This window comes from Bombus flavifrons, chromosome 9, assembly GCF_040668555.2.
Source record: "Bombus flavifrons isolate JBK064 chromosome 9, iyBomFlav1_principal, whole genome shotgun sequence".
NCBI classification, from domain to species: Eukaryota; Metazoa; Arthropoda; class Insecta; order Hymenoptera; family Apidae; genus Bombus; species Bombus flavifrons.
In genome coordinates, this window is record NC_138450.1 from 9,413,990 (window position 1) to 9,434,376 (window position 20,387).

Consider the following 20,387-nt stretch of genomic DNA (forward strand, 5'->3'; position numbering starts at 1 on the left):
CCAGTGTCTCATAAACGTCTGTTAGTTTCCGAACGAGGCTTTCAATTCGACCGCTGTTCCACTTTCTGCTTTTGCCATGCTTTTCGACGCTTGCTTTCTTCTCGTACTCGGCCGATGCCTGGCATCCACGATATTTGCTTTAAGCTCCTTGGAATGTCATCGATAGTACTTTCGGAATCGGCCGTAGCTATTCGATCCCCATTCCACACGTGATATCTTCGCTCTTGGATTTTTAATTTAAATTGTTTCTGTTCTTCCTTTTGTGTGGCCATCCGTATTTATGAGATCCAGCGCGCGATATCGTCGCTCAAAATGTTACATACTGTACCATATCTGCAATCATATTCTGCAGCTTTACCTTGTAGAGGACCACGGAAAACATTCTCAGCGGTATCCTCGTTGAAACAACGATGCGGCAAGTCAATGGTCTCCGTGTTCGAATGAAACTCGAAGAGAATCCCGTGCGCGTGGGTGGTGTGCCGTTTATTCCCGGAGATGGAAGTGGGTCACAGCAGCTACCACCGTCGCGCGTATGAATAGGGGGTGGAAATGCATTCGTGTGCATCGCAGCCAGGTAAAACGAGCATATCTTGCCGAGTATTTCCTCTCTCTTGCTCCTTGGCCATGTATTATCTTTCAGCGTGTTCAACGACGTTTCCTTGCTCAGTTTTCCACCAACAGCTTCCCTCTCTTTTTCCAAGCGTTTTCGAACACCAGCTTTCCCAGCTAGCATTTTTTACACAATCGTCTTTCGACCTTTTCTTTCGACAGGTTGATTTCTATTGGAAATTTGGCGTTTGGGCGTGGATGCTGGCCAGATCTTTTTTCTCGCTGGATCGTTTCTGTCTAACAGTTTTTTCTTGCTTGTTTTTTTCTTACAAAATCCTTTGGTATCGGTCCAAATCGATGCTCGAAGCAATTGAAATTCCGGTCAGTTGGTCACCTTTTTTCAATATTGGTCGTGGAAGCCTTTTAAGCTGGAACAAGTTCACGGAAGAGCCGTGCGAATCGTTGCTAAAATCTCAGAATTCTTCGTTCGTGTGGTTACCCTTACTGGCGGCGCTCGGTTGCTCGGATATCTTTCTTTCATCACCGAAGAGTAATTAGCGGTGACCACTGAGTAGCCACTCCCGGTTGAATCTGCCAGCATTTAAGAATAATTGCGGAGAAATTTTTCTTGGAAGCCGTCGTTTACGTCTCACGAACGCTCGTAATCGCCGTAAATTAACTTGGAATATCGTCTATTCCATCGGCGGATCTGGCCGATTCCATTTTTACTTTTACCATTGGTATAATTCGTCGAAACATTTTTCGTAGCTTCTATCAGGCATACGAGAATTCTAGGAACCTCTTTTCGTTGAGGACGATCGCTGCCCAGGCCCCCTCGTGGATTCCGCGTGCGTTCAGCGACCGCGTGCGAGTAATCGGCGAACCTGGCGAGTTTTTTGACGTCATTTCGCAAACATTTGCGCAGTTCGGACCGCCTGTTATTTCGTACGCGATCCTCCTCCACCCTCGACTCTCCCGTCAAGTCGCAACACTCTCGGTTCAGAAGAGCAACTTTCGACGAGAGGTGATTCGCCTTTTTCGGGGCCTGGCGTGGCGCGCGCGTCGTGTCTCCTGGCCCTCGGCCGCTCCTCCACGGCCCCTCTAATCGCGAATTCGAGACGGCTCGCACTTTCACTCGGTTCGTTCCTCGTTTTTGCCTCTTTTGTTCGTCGTTCCTCTTTTTTTGTTTCGAGGACCACGCGCGCGGCTCGACGACACACGTTCGATTTGGGAATGCGCGAGCGCGACGCGGAATATCGAGTGCTTCTGGTGCTTTACGGCGTACAGTCAGTCTGTGGGATACTTGGACTTGGACGTGTTGCTGTTACACGAACGGATTTTCGGAAGAGGTAACAACACATTCTATTTCGGGACGCGTTTCATTTTCTCTCGAGAGTAATCGCGATACGCAGCTTCTGTTCTATCGATTCCTTCTGTATCTAAGAAAACATGAATTCGATTATTAGTTGAAATCGAGTCTCGCTCAAGTATCGGCAAAGTTAACGATCCGTTACGAAATCCATGGAAAACGTGATTTAAACGTGTAGCATCTCACGAAGATGGAGGTCGAACCAGATCGTTTTACGTCCCACGCGCAAAAGTTCCACGAAGACCGTAGGAAAGTGGCAACGAAACATTTTCCAGACGTCATTGATCGACGACGGCGAAATCCAGGCGAACTGCTCGCTGCACATGCGTGCGTCGTTTCGAGATGTTTGCACGTGCGTCAAGAGCGTCGCGATGTCACGTTGACCCAGTTGACGGGGGCTGCAAGCTCTCCTGCCTCTCCCGTGCAGCGATTTCTCAACTTGCGAGAATCGATGGCACGTGTATTTGCCCGTAGACCTGTCAATTCGCCAATACGCTCGTCTTTCAACCACCGTGCATGATGTCGATCTTGCACGATCAAACGTACTCTCGCGTTGCTATTCCTCGTTTAATCGTTCGAAACGAATTCAACGAGATCCAGGAGAAAATCGTCAGCTACGTGGCTGGGATAATTCGAGATTGGATAGATGGTAGCGATTCTGACAGCGTAGAAACACGGATGAAAAGAAACGTTAGATGAATCGAACGTCGTGTCGCGCAGAAAATTTCGCTGTAAGATAGGCGACCGTACAAGAATCTTTTAATCCAGAGAAATTCTCTGTGTATCTCACGATCGGCGTCTAGACGTGGTCTATCTGTACATTATCTACACATCTATGTATACATCGCTTGTTCAAATTTATCCGGATAATCGTCCAATTTTTTAAAGACGCGATTTAATTACAAAGCTAAGTGTAAATCACTGTAATGATTTTATTATTACGCGCGATGCATGGCGCGCGTGCATCCGAATCGCGAGAGAACGGGTGGATAACCGTTTCAAGGTGAATTTACAGAAGACTGGCCGGATTATTTGTGGATCCGTTTCTGGAGGAACGCGCGAGGCATCCGCGAGTTTGTTTAGGTTGACAAGCAAAAGCTCCGAACCGATGTTTCACGCCATCACGCTCATTGTCTCTTTGTCAACGCGTCGACGCGCAAATCTTGTAGGATTTGAACTAGATTCGAAGATGAGGAACACCCGTATCGCGGAGCCGAGTGTATTTTAGTAAACTAAACATAGAACCGACTCTAAACAGGTTTCAAAGCCGCGTTTAGGATGACGCGACAAGAATCATAAAGCGTGTTGCTGCGCGTTAAAGAGACGGAGAACGAAGACCCGGAACAACGAGAAAGTGGACAGCGCCGAATTTCAGGAGACAAATTTTTCGTTGATGCAAATTGATTGCTCGCGTTCAAACGCGGCTGCTTTCCCTCTCGATTTCTCTTTTTACTTTTAAACCATAAAGCGACAATGTTTAAATACGTTATTGGTGAAAGGATCCACATAGGTATCCCGTGTCGTTAAGATAATCAGCCTTCTGCCCCGAGGTCGTTCGTTCGGTTCTTCTCGTTTCCGTTTCGCACCGACCATACCAGCCTCGCTTTCGTTCACGATTTGCGCAACGATGCTCGTGGGACGAGCTCGATTACGCTCGTCGAAATATATTTTCGCGCTCGTATAGCCGAAAGCCAAGAGCGTAAACTTGACGTTTCTGTATACGTCGCGACGTAATTCCAGCAGAAAACTCGAATCTGACTCTCGTCTCTGGAAGGAATCGAATCGATCGGTCCGAACGAAACGTCTCGTCTCGTTCCTATGCTCTGCCTGCCTGGCTGTTTCGCGTGCAGACTGCCGCTGCACGCGCACTGATAAGAGTTTATGCGTTGAAAATCTTTATGGGATCTGTTCGTGCGATCATAAAGCTAAAGGCACACGATCGTAAACGCAGTCGCGCGCTTTAATGATCGTCGATAATTCAGCAATTACGAGCCGTTCGTACCTTCTCTCGCCCCGTGTCTCTGTCTTTCGCTGCCTAAACGTGTTAATTGAATCGTTCATCTTGAGCTAACGAGTGGTTACCTTGAACGAGTCACAGACTTTTCTTTGCGTCGTCCAACTTTCGTTTTCCTCTCTGCAATTACCGGTGTTGCCGCCGTGTTTCGTCTTCTTGCTTCCAAACTGCGAATACTTATGTAGTCGCGGATCTACAGGTAAAATGGAAAGATCGAGTGGTCCAGAAGTTTCGATAACGAATCTTGGGGATTGCAAACGCGAGCACCGAGAGTCTCTGCGATTCGTACGCGAATTCTCGTGGTTCGTGTTTTCTCCATTTCCAACGATTTTCTCTGATCGTAGAGGAAGAGGAAGCTTCTCGCGGGTGAAATCTTTCGCCTCGGCGAGAAGGCGAGAAATAGATTCGATCCAGATACAAAATTGTTCGACTCGATCCACGAGGAGACTCTGTCGCGCTCCTCTGTCTGCTTCTCCGCGAAGAATTTCCAGTCTCATCGCGCGAGTATATCCCCGAGGGAAAAATCTGCGTTTAGCAGAAAATTCGTACGAAACGGTGCGCCTAGTTGCGGAGTATCTAGGCCAATGCACTCGAAATCTCTCGATACATGCGGCCAGGCTGCACCGAAAACGGCTGTATTATACCTGCTGAGCGGGAACAGAGGACCCGGGCAGCGGTGGAGAGGGTGGAAAAGGCGATAGAGAGAGAGTGTGAAACGGAGATAAAAAGGCAACGGGACGAGGATGCGAAAGAGAGACGACGAAAAAGAGACGAACGAGCGAATAGAGGGTCGTGAATAGAGCAAAAATGAGACGTAGAGATCAAGGGAGAAACGAGGAGGGATCGTCGGCGTGGTTCGCGGGAACAAGGGGCGAGAGGGTGGAATAGGATGGGAAGGGAAAAAGGAGACACGGTCGGAAAGAGAGTGGAGCAAAAAGGGATTCGGAGAGACGGCGGAAGAGGGCAGAACGAAGAGAAAACGAGCTTCGGGGGAGTGACGAATAGATAGACGAGCGAAGAAGTGGATACGGGGACAAAGAAGATACAGACACGGAGACAAAAAGGGGAGAATGGGAAAAAAAGAAAGAGGAGAGGAGGCAGGAAGGAATAAGAGAAAGGGAGAAAGAGAAGATAGAACGGCGGTCGACAAAAAAAATGCGAGTGGAGCAAAAAACGAGACAGATGGGACAAGGGAGTGGAAAAAAGAGCGAACGGGAGCGAGAAGGGAAGATTGGCCGCCCACGCTTGAGCATAGAGAGCAAGGAGTGTGCTTTGCTCGGTGCTTTTACTCGGGCGAAGCGCGATGTCGGCGAACCGTGTGTCCCAAAGTAGGTCAGGTCTCAATGGCGGTGCCGCAGAGCGGCCTGTGTCTACGTGCATGCGCACACTATCAGCCAATGCACATGCAGCCCGTCGGTGCAACGTGCTGCTGCGCTCTTCTATCTTTGAACTATGCGCGCCGAACCCTTTTTCCTGCTCCGCCGCGCTTCGCTTCTTCCACCATCTCCTCCACCCTCTTCTCTACCGCTACAGTCGAGCTCTGACGTTCGTTCTTCCTTCCCTTTTCCGGACCAGGCCCGACCACCTCCTCCTCCTCCTACTCTTCCTCCTCCTCCCTACTTTCGGTGATTTTCACCCGATCGCTGCTGGACGAATCCAGAGCCTCCTACCTCCCTACGAAAACGAACGTTTCCGGAGATGCTTGCTCCAGTTTCTTCTTTTTAGCTAGCTCGACCAGGTCACGGGATATTTGAATGTGTTTTCTGGCACGGAAGGGATGGGCGGGACGAGGATCAGCCCGACAGTAGGCAATCCGTGAGTAGAGCTCTCGGTAGAAGAATTTCGAAGAAGGAAACAGGTAGGCACGATGCTTGTAGAAGTACGGGCGATCGGTAAGCTTCGCCAGCCTGAGAAGCGAGAGTTAAGCTCGTGCTAGATTCGAATCGCGATCCAAGTGCCGACAAAACGTTGTACGACGTTCTATGACGCGTCATATGGTAATCGGAATCAATTGAAATTGGCCGAGAGAAGCAAAATAGAAGAAGCATAGAGGAAACTGGCCTGACGGTTGCTACACGGAAATTGGCCTCTAGCCGAAGAATCGCTCGACTCTCTTTTAAACGACTTCCTTCAATGAAACGAAGAAGAAAGAAGGGGCCACGGGTAGGGATCGGGAGGATAGGAGGAACGCTAGCCGGAGGGTGTCGATGAGAAGCAGCAGCGGCTAGACCAGGTCATACCAATTTGTTTCATCAAGCAAAGTGTGTGTAATGCGTATGATGCAAGCGCGTGGAAGCCGACCGGGACCGTGTTGTTCGCGCTTCAGGTTTGCACCTACGTGCTCGATATCTCGATTATCGAGCGTCCGAGTTCACCATGGGAATATGGGACATTCCGCAGCTGCGTACCTGCTGCGCTCTCTAGCTTCGAGGCTCTCAGGTCATCCGGGAGAGATTCTGCGTCTCTCGTTCACCTCCTCTTCCCTCTTTTTCTCTCCCCTCTCCCCCATCTCTTCCTTCCGACACCTCGTTGGCGACCTCTCTTTTTTCTGTTAATTATTTCTATCCCCCGCGTTTATTTATACGTGTCACCGTTATCGAGCTCCGACATAAATTGCCGTGGAAATAATCGTCTGGTCGGAGATAGATCGCCGAAGGAAGAAGATCGAAAGCTACGGTATTTGCACGAGGTTCGGCTCGAATTTTGCCCACCCACCGAGTCTCCAGCGGTTTCCTATTGGTTGTTTTTATTCTCGCGTGGTACTCGGCTGCCCGAGCTTTCGGCGTGCTAGTTGAGCGGAGCTTTGAAACGCGAAGTAACGTCGCCTTGTGAAGTTTCAATACACAGTGTTCCATTGCCGTAGCTCGCTTTGAGCTTACAAACTACATTGAGGGACCGACGAAATTGGCCGAATAGCTCGTAGAAGGACACTTGAAGCTATTTTCCAATTAATAATCTAGGTGACAGTCGTTTCGATACTAAAATTAGGAGTGGAAGACGTCGCTCACGTGACGCTCAATTGAGCGCTTCGAGTTTCAAATCCGGTCGTGCCAATCTTCATAATCTTTCCACGCTAATAAACTTAACCATCTGATCATCGAATAGAAGTACGTGCTATTATAATTACGACCATACCAATCGTTATATCGTCTCTTTTCATTTCGAAAAGATTTCTCAAAGTTCCAACCGAATCGAAGTTCGCATCTCTCGTTCTCCCGTGTCTGTTTCATTCAAGAGGATCGAATCATATTCGAAAATAGTCGGATCGAAAACGTCGCGTTTTATGCATCACAGTCGCACCACGTGTTAACGATCCGATGCAGTTTTACGCCTACGTCACCGGTGCTTACCATCGATTTAGAGAGTAGGTCACAGATGCGCACCTGCTGGATCTAAAAGTTGGTCGCATCTGGGCTCTAATTTCCATCTCGATCGTTGTAAACAACACGTGTAACGATGATACCTCGCGCTGGCACTTCGTATCCGATCACCAAGTTCGGCTACTCGAACGGATCTTCTCACTTGCACTCGTCGTACGCACGAGTAACCACTCCGATCGAATCGATAAGATGCATAAATTATAATTGGCACTCAGTTAACGCCAGCATAAAGAGCCAAGACGGTAAGATTAATTGATCATGACAGATCACACGGTTCGCGAGATATTTAATCCTTGAGTCGTGTTAAAACTCTGGGATTCTGGAAGAGACGCGGCAGGATGCGACAAAGGACGATCCTTGCTGGCCTGAGACGCGATCTATCAATTACTTTTACTTTTAAACCGGCTGAAAGGCGCCATGACACAGATCGACCGGCCCGTTCGAACGAAACGCCGCGTGTACACAGATCTCTCACACCTACGCCAACGTCAGCCTCGACATCTGAGACAAGCCGCAGCTGCGAACCTGTCGCACTGCAACTGCAACTCCACGACCGAGGTCATCCGGCCAGTTTCGCCTCTCTTTTTCTCTTTCTCTCCGGTGCATAGCTCCTGTCCCGGTTTTTTCACTTTCTTTCACTCTCGCCGCCGTTGTTACGGCCGCACCATCGCCACCACGATTCGGAATTTCACGCACTGTCGTTGCACGTGTTAATCGAGCGACACGGCTGCGTATTTTTCTTACTATCCAAATAGACAAATCAAGTCTTGGAGGTAGAAAAAGATACCGTTGAATTCTACGGTTATATCGGAGCAGACAGATCTGAAATTATTTATAAAACTTCTATTTTCTGTGATTCGACGTCACGAAGTTCCAGCGAAGAACAAGATAAGGAAGTTTCGTTGGCAGGTTCGTCGACGAAGTCGAGTTTCAGCTCTTCTCTCCGCGACGAGCCGATCGACGGCTGATTTATTAGCGACAGTTCTACTCGACGTACTCAACGTTGTTTTTCAAAGAAATCTTCCGTGGGAAGAGATTTAAATTCGGTATTTTTAAATCTTTATAAAATCGACGCAGCGTATCGCGGAGTACGCGGAAAATACAAATTTTCAAGCTCGTAATCCAACATTAAATAACGGAAACACAGAGTGTATTCAGAAATCGATCGATCGCCGCCTCGCATGATCGCTTCCGAAGCGTCGATCGACCGTTCTATCGAGATTCAAGGCCTCTGATCTAGCGTGAACGCGATCAATGAAGTCCATTGGGATCGAGAAACATTCCTCATAGCGTTCGACTCGCGCTGATCGCGCACTCGGATCGCCCATAGATCGTTGCTGGATCGCTGGCGAAAAGAAGCGAATTCTCGACAAATCCCTCGAAAGGGTTGAAATCGCTTACCTCTAAGACATCCATTTTCCACGGATTCCGAGAATATTTCCGGACGGTAGTAACGAGCCAGCGAACGATTCATTTCGCGTACAGCCTTATGCGTGTAGCGAAGAATTCGCGGGGAATGAGATTTCCGCGAATTCATTAAGGGTACGTACCGCCGGTAGGCCCCGCACTGCCTGGTTACATAGATGCTGAACGCTTGAAATAAATGCGTGCATAAAACTTTGCAAGCAGGCAAACAGCTGCGCGCGTGCATCGGTGTGTTGTGGGTCGACTAGAGATGGGATCAAACCGCGCTCACGTTCATTCGCGTCTAATCTCGTCCGGATAAGTTCGCCTGATATTCCCATCTCTAATCCTTTACATTCTGAATTGTGCCACTCGTGGCTGATTTTTATGTCATTTTTTACTCTTCGATATACGATATCTTTGTATCGTGTGGTTTTTATTCTTCGAGCTTAAAGTACCGTAGTATCGAGGAAAAATTGTTAGAGAAACCTGAATAAAATACAGGTAGAAAACAATAGAAGCGCTGACAGGCTGCAAGGATGGCAAATGCCGATGAACTATATGTCTGTAGCTCTTTGGGACATTGGGTATTTTGGGTCAACAGCTGTAAAACACTTGTACGTTGTAAGAGTACCAAAACCTGTGGTGTAAGAAGGACGTCTTGGTGGAGAGAGTGGTCAGTAGTCAATAGTTGGATTTACGATTGAGTTGCGACTAATTGCGGTTGCGAGGAAGGTGCGAGTAGTTGCGGGTTAATCGTTACTTGTAAGTTGTTAATTGTAAGTTCTAATTATAGATAGGTATAGTTCTCTGTTTAAATCACTCGAAATGAATTTATATAATAAATTGAGATCACTATAATTCTGATCTCTATAATACACACTTGGAAATTGTTCTAATAGTACACGCGTTCGTACATACTTCGTTCTTAGCAGTATTTTTAATAAAAGTAAAGTTTCTTCGGCAAAGAGTTAATGTCGTATTTCCCTGGAAGGTAGCTGGATTAGTTTTCAAGATTCGTTGCCAGACCGATATTAGACTACAGTGAATTAGTTACGACCGTATTACTTTTGCCGATAAGAATTTAATATTCGTTATGTATATTGAATAATGTTTAAGCGAATTGACCTTGCACAAGCGTCCCTGATAAAATCGCTATCGCTGTTTATCTATTCGATAGCTTCTTTGTTATTTCGTTTCTGGTGACGATTAGGCTATCCAATACATGAGAAATCGTGTCGTCGCCTGTCGAATAATTCGTTATCACGCTATACCGCGATGAAACGTTATCGGCTGTGCATTGTTCAGTCGCTTGATCCCATCTCTAGCGTCGGCACACCTGTGCACCGTGTTCGCTTGACTCGCATAATCCGCCGGCTAGAACGTGTTCGCATCTAGCAAGCGGCTCAGTGTGTCCGACTAATCGTGGGAAGGGTATGAAGGGCAGAATAACGAAACGGCACAACTCCACTCGCACGCTGCATCGAGAGATCGAAGGCTTTCCGTCCGCGTTGAAAAAATTCTCGGTACCTTGGCGCGTTATCAGCGACTCGCCGTAACTCGATTACGCATCGGGATACGGGCAAAATTAATTATGGAAGAAGTACGTACGCGCGTATTATGGAAGATAGTCTTTTATCTCGTACGGACGTGGCCTTTAAGAGTGTAGCTTTATACCGAGCAAAGCTTGAAATTCCTTCGACATGCTTGAAACGTAGAAAATGATCTTAAGAGAATTTCTAACGCCTGGACGGACAACTATAGAAACGTACGAAGTCGAACGCCAACTAATTATAAATCGTATATCCTCGTGATGAGATCGCGTATCGTATTTAGCCTATAGCCAAAGCGTGAAAGCTTCGAATCGATTCGTATCGCCTGGCACCGGTACCCCACGTGCAATATCCAATCCCGCTTGCGTTTGTCGTGTCGTTCGACGTTGGAGAACCGCGAAGTCGGACACACGTGGCTTGCCACGCGAGTTGCAGACACTCGGGAAACGCGGACACCAGAAGTGGGAATCGGGTACCGATCGTCTGCTGATCTTTTCGCTTCTCTCGTTGACCGCGTACGCTGTCTCGCTGTCTAATGGAATAGCAATTCGTGTGTCGTAATCCTCGAGATTGATCGATGTAGTTAATATCGATACCTGATGCGTACGAGTAGAAACACGCGGTCGAGTATTTTTGGAATTGTTGAATTCCCGAGACCTTTCGTTCCACTTGCAGTCGATGCGATCTACGTTAGTTTCGATCTATCGCTTATTCGTGGAAATCACGTTGAACAAGTGGTATCGCGGATGGCAGGTTAGGCGGTTTCGAGTCGGCCTGCCATAATTCTATTCGGCAGGATGCACGTAAGCTCGCCACCGCTTGGCGATCAATTGCCCCACCGAGGGTGGATCGCGTGTGGTCAAGCTGTAAGTGGTTGTACCTGTACGCGAGGGAATTTTGATCTCTTAGATCGCGTTAACGTATTCGTATACCCTTCGCAATGGTTTCCAGTGGGAAACGGGAATTTCCGAATAATAACCAGCTACGTGTGGTATCTCGATAATTTAATTTTCAATTTATATCGTACGCAAGAAGATAAAAGACTTTTCTCATTAAAATTCTTTCCTTCGTTAATTTTTCATTCGTTGGTGTAGAGGTGTAGTGGATACGTGCACCGGTCATTCGGCCTTGACGTAGTCAGGATACAAGCACGAGTTAGCGTGTTATTTGCCAAAAAAGATGCTACCGATAGCGTTGGGTATGATTGTCGGTAATTTGCGGCGAAGGGCCACCGCGGTCGTGAATACACGTCTATTATTACATCGCGCTGTGTCCACCATAATGCGCTGCAGCTCCATGTTACTGTCTATGTATGTCCGCTATAATACGCTGCACTTTGGTCATGCTAGTATGTCATTTGTACCGGATACCAAGCTCTTCTACCTCTTCTACCACCGATCGCTCGGTTTCCTTCATTAGGAATTTTCAATCCGTCGGCCTTGGAGAACTCTCGAGTTACTTGGAGTTTCTACGAACGTGAAATATAACGGGACATTGGATTTAGGTATAACCTAGACAAGTCGAATCTATTTAAGACTTAAACTAGCGGTAACTTTGATCTAACTAGGTCTAATCCGGCTTGAACTTAAATTAAACGTGATCGATACACGGTAGCCCAGACCTAGTTCGAACTTGATCCTACGTGCACTTTGCGTGGATGTAGTACTCGACAGGTATATCTACGTGGCCTTCGCGATCGTAAAAGTTCCTGCACGTTTTTCACTTGGAATAACGTTCGAACGGATTGGAAACAGGTAGAGCTCGTCCTTACGCGTTTTATCCTGTTATTTTGTAGAAGGGAATTCTGCATTTTACTACACGATCGAATCGTCGTTCAGGTCCTTTTGGGCCGAGTGTTACGGTAGGCGTGGTTTTATGGAGGTAGTTCGTAAAGATTGGATTACGTCTCGTTGCAGCGATTAAGTGGTTAATCGAGTCTGATGTCATTTCAGGAACGATGTTTATTGTGGTTCGTAATTGGGGTTGATTTCAGTGGGCTGGATTTTTGTTAGATAATTAAATACAACTTGGTTCGAGTAATTTCGCGTAATAAAGTTTTACAATATCTTCGAATAATGCCTGTTTATACGCATTTGAAATTGCAAGAGTTCGTAAATTCTTCTCGCATACACAAGAACAGTTCCGTACACTTGGCGCAAAATCGTTCCAGAAACCTATATACGTGGTGTAAATTACTTAACCGTCTCTTGTAGCCAACGTATCTTAGTTCGCACGTTATACCTCTCCGCGGAAATTACCCAACGCGTATACGATTCCTCGACAATCAACAAGACAGATCCCGGTTCGATACCTTTCATCCACGATCGTTTGGCCGAACTCGTTTCGCAGGAAACAAAAAGAAACAAGACGATCGACTATAGAACGAGAGTAGAAAAAAAAATACGAAGATGGAATATGAGTCATGGAGGACTTCCTCGATCGTCGCGATATCGAATCGAACGTAGTCGTTCTCGTAGGTTTCTCGCAATTTCGATGGACTTTCCCGTTTCTATACACGACTCGCGTATCCTGCGGCTAGTCTCACGAGCATCGCCGCTACAATGTTAACGAGATCCCAGAGAGTAGCTAATGTAAAAGGCCGCGTAAAAAGCGAACCTTTTGAGCCTTTATTACCCGTAATTTCCGTGGAAGTTTATTGCCGGTCCGAATACCGACTGTTATTAATACAGCGACGTTTATCTATCATTACGAGCCGTATCGGACTGGACTATTAATGGCCGCGAGAGATAGTATAAATTTTCGAGAATCGACGATCGAAATACACTCCGTGTGTTGCAACCGGTGTCGGACGATTTCTCGAGGTGTGCGCACCACCGTTGATCGATGGTTCGAACGAAAAAATACAGGCTGCTACAGCTCGGAAGCGGCATTTATCATGCGTCGAATTACGGGAACGAGCTGCAGCGGGGAAAAAAGAAATCGGTAAGATAGAGAAAGAGAAGGCAAGGACGAGTTTGACTTTCGTTGGCCGTGCACCGAGTCTCGTTCGGTGCTCTAATGACATGATTTTCATGTTCTAGTTTCCATTAAACTCTTGCTTTCTTTTGGGACGTCGCGTCGCGGTCGAGATATCGAACGAGCTCATCTTTCACTTTTATTTTCGTTCGATTCACTCTACTGGCCTGCCGCTTCTTTCATTAAATTTTTGTTGTCCGTGCTGCCCTGTGGCAAACGGTGGAAATTGAACTTTCGGCTTAAGCTTCGTTTTTCCCCTCGCGTACCTACCTGTTCCCGGTTCCGTTTCAATTTTAATTAATGACAGGGGTTAGCTGTTCTCCTCTGTTCTCGTGGCGACCATTCCATTATGATTCTATAATCGGCTGGAATAATTCAATACAAGAATTCAATACAGATTCAATTTCGCGACTCGCGTATACACCGCGAATGATCGTCCTCGATTCGCTCACGATATTATGTTTTGCCGTTGATTTACGACTTATAATTCCACAGGGGGAAAAAAACATCGGAGAATAGGAGATTTTCACTTGGAAAATTGGCTCTGGTTCGTCGCTCGATAAATACACACGCCCGATCTCTATTTTTGCCGTGGCGTTTATTGCTTTCCAGAACGGGGTCGAGATCGGCATTCCCCCCTATTGTTCCCAGCCATGGAAATTACTTTCGCTGCTTTCGATTTTCACGACGACGGCTGTGATTTAACGGAGACAACTTCACCAGAACACGACTTTCATCCTCGCTTGATTACGGTCCCGTCTTCCACGCGTTGCACGATTATTTCAACTTCAATTAGAATTATAGCCATCCTGGATGATTGTTTGAGAAAGGGGAATCGACGTCCGTGTAATTCTACCTTTCGCTTGTGAGTCCGCTGATTTAATTGTTCTCACTCGTTTCTTGCATGTGCAATTAGCTTTCGCATCGGGCTTCTCCCTCGTTCTACGTCGTTTTTTTTTTTTTTTTTTTTTTTGAGTAAAGATAAAGAGACGTGGAAAACCGACGGTTGTATCTTAAAAAAAAAAGAAGAAAAAAGAAATGAATTAAGAAAGTCACGGTTAAAGGAATGGTAAAAGACGATGAATAGCTTGGAAGGAGAAATGAAATTATTCTTGGACGTATTTAATTATCTGCTAATGGAAATATGTACATAGTCCAGATAGCAGAAGGAAAGACAAGAATATCGATGTGCGAATTAGGGATCGATCGCGAATATACGAAACTGGCAAAACATGAAAATCGTCTCTCACTCGTCCTGTCCAGTTTTTAGCGGCGTTTATTATTTATTGTTCCGCAGAAGTGGCTGGAATTATTCTTGAGCGTTCTAGCACGCCGCTCCACGTGCATGTGAACGTATCACCGTAAACCAGATTCAAGATCAGGTTCAGCAAGTTTGCTGGGAACATCAAAGTAGAATATAAATCTCGCTGCTTTCCACTTACTTTCTTGGGGGCATTTGCAAAGATTTGCGACATGCGTTCACCGCGATCGAGCTGTCGATCGAAAGTGAATCGCGTGAGAAATCGGAATCTATATTCGATGGCTTCGTCGACGTTTTTCGTATAATTTTCTTTGCTCACGGTGGGTTAAACGGCATAATTAAAAAGTAGTTTCTCCAATTGCAAACTTCTGCTCCATATAACGACCCGATTCTACCCGGGAATTAGAAATGTTATTGCGTCAACGCGGATCGCTATCGGTGTTGCCTCGAAAGTATTTCCACACAAAAACCAGGCGATTAAGCATTTTTCTATGACGAAACGTTTCTAGACATTCTCGAAACGATTAAGAACCTACGATCGATTAGGATAGCTTTGTACACACGCGTCGAGCATGGTAAAAAGCTGTTTCGAAAATTGACGGGCAATTGACCGTGAAATGTTGGTAAAAAGCGTGCCATGGATACAGGACACGCGTTGTCCGGACAAAGGCCGACTCGACGATTCGATGCGGAAGGATCCCTTACACGATCGACGTTCCTTCCTTCGATTTCGTCCTGTCAGACCTTCGTATGGTTCTTCGCAAGCTGTTTTACGTCGCAAGTCGATCGCTTCTGACTACGGTGCGCAAACGTGTTACGACGAAGACTGTTTTGCACACTGTAAAGCGCTTTGATGGACGTTCGAGGGCCACCCGAGAGAAATTGCTTTCTTCGTTTCGTGCGCACGATACAAAGACGAACGAGTCGTTCGATATTCTTATTATTAATTTCCTTTCACGGGCGAAAGGTTGTAGATACAAAGAATTATACGAGAAACACGTGGAACAGGAAGAGACGATATTTTCGACAACCGTGAAACATTGGCTCTCTGATGTCTGGACGCTCGAATGGCAGATTTTGTTTCTTTTTTTTCTTCTTTTTTTTCTCTCATCCAATCACGTGCTTGGCCTTCCGAGTCGGCAGTTTCTTTTGGGTCGCTCTGTACGACAACGTGCACGCTGGCATTGAGTTGTAGTCGTAGTAGAATAGAGCAACTAACCAACTAACCACGAGACGTCAGTAGGACAGTGAAAGGCGACCTAGACCAAGTCTCTCCGGCGCAACGCTGCTGGAACTTGACGAGGAACGCCGCTGTTTTCGTACACGTACGTACCGTCACGGTGTCCAGGTGTTAGCGTATTGCATCTTCGCAGGCGAGCTAATCTTCCCAACTCTGTACCGATGAAATCGAAATAAGTCGCGACTATTGCCAGCCCTATAAGTAGGATTCTCCGTAATCTTTCGTGGAACATAAAGTGGTCTCGCGGATTAAACATTTTCTCGATCGAGGATACATCTGAGAACGTATCGAATAGTCAAGATTTAATTTCTTATGGAAAATATTAATCTTTCGAGAATGATTAAATATCGGGAATAATTTTCACGAACGAGTAGAGTATCGTTACGTTTAATTCGTTACTCGTGATTAATTAAAACGGAAAAATACTTGTATATCGATCGGTACCGATAGATCGATAATCCGATAATAAGAATAGTAGCTGTCAGGTTTTATCTCAGTGAAGCACGCACGTGGGCTCTTACCTTTTACGAGATATTTGAGTGCCTGTGCAAGCCTACGGCAGCATACCACAGCAATTTATTAGCGGAAATTTCTTTTCTCGTTGCATCATGCTCGGTACCACCTAGCGAACCTATGAAACCCCCAATGAAATCACAATACAAGTGGAATTTCTAATTAACCGCGCGAGAAACCGTACCGAATTTTCTCGAATTCAGATCCTCTGGAATGTTGCAACGAACCTCGGAACTCGTTCTAATCCGCTTACTTTTCCCAAACGATCAACTTTTCACGAACCATCGAAAACCAATTAGCCATGGATCGTACAAACAACGGTTATAAATTTCAAGTGTCTTCTCTCTGTGCCAGTGGCAACAAGTTATACCTACCTCGTGATAAATCTTGCGCAGGTAAAGTCAAAACAAGCGACCAAATAGCCGTCCTAAAAAATTATCCTCGTTTTATCGTCGATAAACGAACCGTTCCGTTCGAAATAACGTCGCGAAAGGAAGGTTCCCGTGCAGACGAGGAAACTTCTAACCGTTCTACGCGAGATGTAGAATCAGCCAGAGATTATGAGAAAACTGGCAGAGCACGTGATAAATATTCATAAGCCGATCCATCGGGAAACAGCGTCGTTGGGAAAATGATTAAAACGATAGATTTCGAGGTAGGTGATTCATCGACGTTCCGCGCACCAGGAGGGTACAATCGGCCATTGCCGCGAAGATTTTCACTTGGGTAGCCAGTGTTGTCCGAAAAGGATTTACGATCGGCAAAAAGGCAACTGCCGCGGCAGTTTCGCCATCGAGAACGCGGCACGAGAGAGTCGAGACACTCTTCTCCCGGGGCCCTTTCGATTTCGTTCCGATTGCAGCCGAGGATGTGTGTCGACATTGCCCTCCTTAACCGGCGAAAGTTCCACCGGCTAATTGAACTTCTTAATCTTCGACCGGTTCCCGCTCCTCGTCTACCGTCGTGTTCGGATCGCGCTGCTCGCGCGGAATTTCGGTTGACCAACTGGACGCTGCCAGGCGTGATTAGCGCTTATAAATCGGTTATTCCGGCCGGTCGAATAATAGTGACGTTAAAAACGCTGTTTCTCGATCGAGATTTTGTTTCGTTCGAGAGAAGGTAGGATTGAAAGTTGGAACGAAGAACGCGTTAATAACGAAGTAATATCTTTTGAATGTCCTAGGTTTCTTTTATTTCGTTCGTAACGTATAACACAGTTCAAAGTTTATGGCAAGAGAATTAACGACGGAGGATTTTAGAAGGAGATTAGATAGCCTGACCAATACTAGCGAGGAGCTGTACGAAGGTCTCGGTTCCCGGAACACGTTAACGTGACCAGAAACAAATCCATCTGAAAACAAACGTTAACGACAATAATTAAACTTTTTTTTATTCCTTTGGAACACGCTTGGCTCGCAAAAGAAACGTGATTTATCGTTGGACAACTTCCTGGATGAGATTAGACGCCAAGGTTACTCTTCGGCAACAGAAGAACCACGTGTTAAAGACAAGCGTTGAATTCAATCAAAGTCACGCGTGCTATAGAAATTGTTCTCCTGTTGGCGGAAATGTTGAAATTCCTTTCGAATGGAGCGTTGATCGAATAGATAGATTTGCCGAAGGTTGTACCCTCGACACGTGTGGAATACACAGGGGGCTACATTGGCAACGTGCGACGTTTGAACATTAACGGGTCAATGGCGCGGCGAAACGACGTTGTGCCGTAAACACATTCGTATTCTTGGACAGTGTTTCGGAGGTCGGTTACCGTGCGCGGCCAATTAACGTTGAAATAAAATCCGCTCGTGCGCCATTCCTCGCGTTTTATTATCATGCGCGAGCCCATTCGACAGGAAGTTTCTTGGCCGGACGGCTCTTGAATCATTTCGCCCGCTAACGAAATCGTTGCCCGATCTCCTGGTGAAATCTTCTTCCTTTCTTCGTCCACGTATATTGCTACGCGTTCTCGGTACAAACGTTATTCTGGCACAAAGAGGCGCAAAAGTAACGCAAGCTTAACCAATTAGAAGCAAACGTTGCGTGAAAGTAACATTCCACTGGCTACTTGTTTTTAATTAATTTATAATTATTACACTCTGTTCTTAACACCGTGGCGATATTTCGCCGCAATTTTTCTCGGTTAGTTTTCTACAGTTTCGTGAGATTTATGAGAAGAAATTCAAGTATTTGCAATATCGTGGCAAACCACTGTTTAATTCTTAACGAGTTAGTGGACGATAGGTGCAAAAGAAATTCTTAGAAACGATGAAAGAATTTTACGGTGCGTAGTTCGCGATGTTTCGTAATGTTAGTTTTTCAAGAAATATTTTACTCGAGTCTCTTTCGTTTTGTTACCTTTATATTGTTTCGTATTTAGCGACGTCGTTGATAGCTTTAAGAAATTGCGTAAATCAAAAGAGCAGGGTGGACAAATCGGGGAACAGTGGTTTTTGACCACCCGTTGTGTAGGTGGATGTCTGTTATAGCCCGCAGACTCCTACTCGCTGTCAGCGAAAACCGCATCGGTGGGATAGTCGGTGCAATGGAACGCGAGGGAAATGAGAAAAGTCGGGCACCGATGAAAGTGAGAGGATACCGGCTACAGGCTGTTCCAGTTAGCCTGTTTCCTACCCGTCAGTCACACGGAGAAAGGATTTCTATCGCGTACTCTTGTCCCTTTTATTTGCAACCAAATCCTATGCATACGGGATCGCGTGTCTGACGATTACTTTCTAAACAATCGCGAGAGAACTGTCGCACCGTTTCGTAGAAAGTCTACGGGAGAATTTTCCTGAGAATTATCAGCTCCTTTTTTCATCCGGGATAATTTTCTTCATAGACCCTTTAAGACCTTTAAGAGGAGCAAAAGTCCGCGCCGGAGATGGCACGAAATCTCATTCACCGTGGAACAAAGCCAATCGCGATTTCGCAGAAACGCGGTGGATAACTGGAGAGACCGCCGTTATAAATAATGTCATGACGCACATAAGTTAGACATACAAAAATACGAAGTGTATCTTGAAAGCGTTTCGAACGAATGATAAATCACAACCGCGAGTTTGACGATTTATTCCTGGACACCTCTCAGCTGATGTTTTTCCCTGGGCGACGATCATCGGTAGAAATCGTCGTGCTAGCGCACCGAGTATCGCGAACAAATATCGATGACGTTTATGCAACCGCGTAACTGGACATTTAAAAACTACCAGCATAGACACAGTCGCCGAGAGGCTCTACAGACGAAAGTCTTATTCCGCGAATGCTGAACGGTCGTCAGCTTATACTAAACTTTATTTATTTGGTTATTTCATTCTATCGTTATCACGTCGTTATGATATTCTATCGTTGTCGTTCTGTCGTAGTCTATCTTTGTGTATTCTATCGTATTCGTTGTAATCGTCGAAAACGCTCAAATATTCGGATCTAAGCTGATGAAAAATGCTTTTCTGTGATTGCAGGTTGACCGTTCGAATGAAAGTCGTTTGAACGGTCGTGAGAGTCCTCCCACGAGGAAGAATCCCGGCTAGAGGGTGCGAACCGGTGCTAGGACAGGGTAGGAAGACGGAAGAGAAGGGGACAGGAACGAAGCGTCGATTGATCGCCGTATGATATAATGGCAGGCGAGGACACTCAGATCCTGGCGAACGGAAACGTCGAAGCGCTGACGATAATTCCACCGAAAATGGCGAATGGGAATGGACTGATTTGTGGGAAGCAGCACAACAACAACGGCTCGATACCAAACGGGAAGTTACACGAAATCGGTGCAGCTGAAAACGGAAAGCTGATAATGTCTGACGAGAAATCGAGCAGTCTTCACACGGAGTTCGACGACGCGGACGTGTCTTGCGGCTGGGGCCCGTGCAGGCCACACTGGCTTCAGTATTTCGCCACGAAGCAGGCCTTCCTGGTCACCTTCTGCATCACCTGGGTTGGTTTGGGTTAGGTTTGGGTTAGCTTCTGGGTTGCATTTTCAATTCAATGGAATTCAAGTATTCTCCATGATTTTTTTCACTCCTTCGTTCTACATTTTTTTTTCTAGTTTGAATTTTCCTTTAAAATTGCGAAGATCAAATTTTGCGAATTAAACGATTAGCAACATTTCGAGCCTGCTGCGTTCTTCGGATA

The 20,387-nt window shown here is 46.2% G+C and overlaps 1 protein-coding gene across 5 annotated transcripts in view; it reads left to right on the forward strand.

The window, feature by feature from the left end:
• Oatp74D (Organic anion transporting polypeptide 74D) overlaps positions 1-20,387 on the forward strand; it is an 86,364-nt gene that overhangs the window by 48,281 nt on the left and 17,696 nt on the right. For 4 of the 5 annotated variants that reach the window (XM_069120442.1, XM_069120444.1, XM_069120443.1 and 1 more), the window contains one exon: positions 19,718-20,190. In XM_069120442.1, coding sequence (XP_068976543.1) covers positions 19,873-20,190 — 318 coding nt within the window. In that variant the 5' untranslated portion in view covers positions 19,718-19,872. Of the gene's footprint in view, positions 1-1,875; positions 1,899-19,717; positions 20,191-20,387 lie in introns of those variants that run through there. The other variant, XM_069120446.1, reaches the window with a different exon arrangement.